The 804-nt window shown below is 53.4% G+C and overlaps 1 protein-coding gene across 1 annotated transcript; it reads left to right on the top strand.

The window, feature by feature from the left end:
• Nucleotides 1-218: 218 nt before the first annotated feature.
• On the top strand, nt 219-743 carry LOC108382206 (uncharacterized). The gene has a single exon (XM_017638600.1). The coding sequence runs from the start codon at nt 219-221 to the stop codon at nt 741-743; it is 525 nt and encodes a 174-aa protein (XP_017494089.1).
• The last annotated feature ends 61 nt before the right edge of the window (nt 744-804 follow it).

Genomic DNA, 804 nt, shown 5'->3' with positions numbered 1-804 from the left:
CAACGACGAGGACGACAACTACGAAGACGACAACGACCATCACCACCACTACCACCACGACCACCAGAGCTCCAAGGACTACCGTCTCAAGCACTACTGTAACCCCTAACGTGGTGACAAATCACAATGACAATCCTACCACCGAACAGACGGGAGGATCGGAGTTTCCCATTTGGCCGCAGACGACGGCCTCTTCGTCGACGAGCCAAAAGCCGACGATGGGTTCAACTACGATGAAGCCGACCACGTCGAATTCGAGTACGAGCAGCTCATCATCTCACCACACTACCACCACCACTCACCACCCAACGACCACTTCGAAAACTACCACTACCACCTTTGCTCCTACGCCCACCCTGCCGCCCAATCCGAGTCCCCCAGCCAAGTGGTGGAACGTAGTGTACGACAGCAATGGCACCAACTGCATGATGATCCGCTTTGCCGCCCAGATTGACGTCACCTACGTGACGGTGGACAACCGAACGGTGGCCACCGGCTTCGACATTCCCAGCAATGCCTCCGTCAACAACGACCTCAGCATTTGCGACAAGGCCAGCCTCTCCGAGGTGTTTGTGCTCAACTTTGCTTCGCACTCTGGTGCCGATGGCTACCTGGTGGCCATCTTCAAGAAGAACGCAAAAACGAACGCCTCCTCGCTCTTTGAGCTGATGGTCAGCTATCCAATCACCAAGGAACTTTTTCCGGGAATATCGCCCAAGTTCTATGGTAATAACTGTCGTTAAAAGGGTTTCCATTTCTTAACCTAAGCTGTACTTTTGTTGCAGACAAAATCATCCTCCTGTC

This window comes from Rhagoletis zephyria, unplaced genomic scaffold (genome assembly GCF_001687245.7).
Source record: "Rhagoletis zephyria isolate East Lansing unplaced genomic scaffold, Rhagoletis_zephyria_1.1 Rzeph_scaffold_25767, whole genome shotgun sequence".
In the NCBI taxonomy this organism is placed as follows: Eukaryota; Metazoa; Arthropoda; class Insecta; order Diptera; family Tephritidae; genus Rhagoletis; species Rhagoletis zephyria.
Note: the sequence above shows the minus strand (reverse complement) of the source record. Positions and strands in the feature narration are given on the sequence as shown.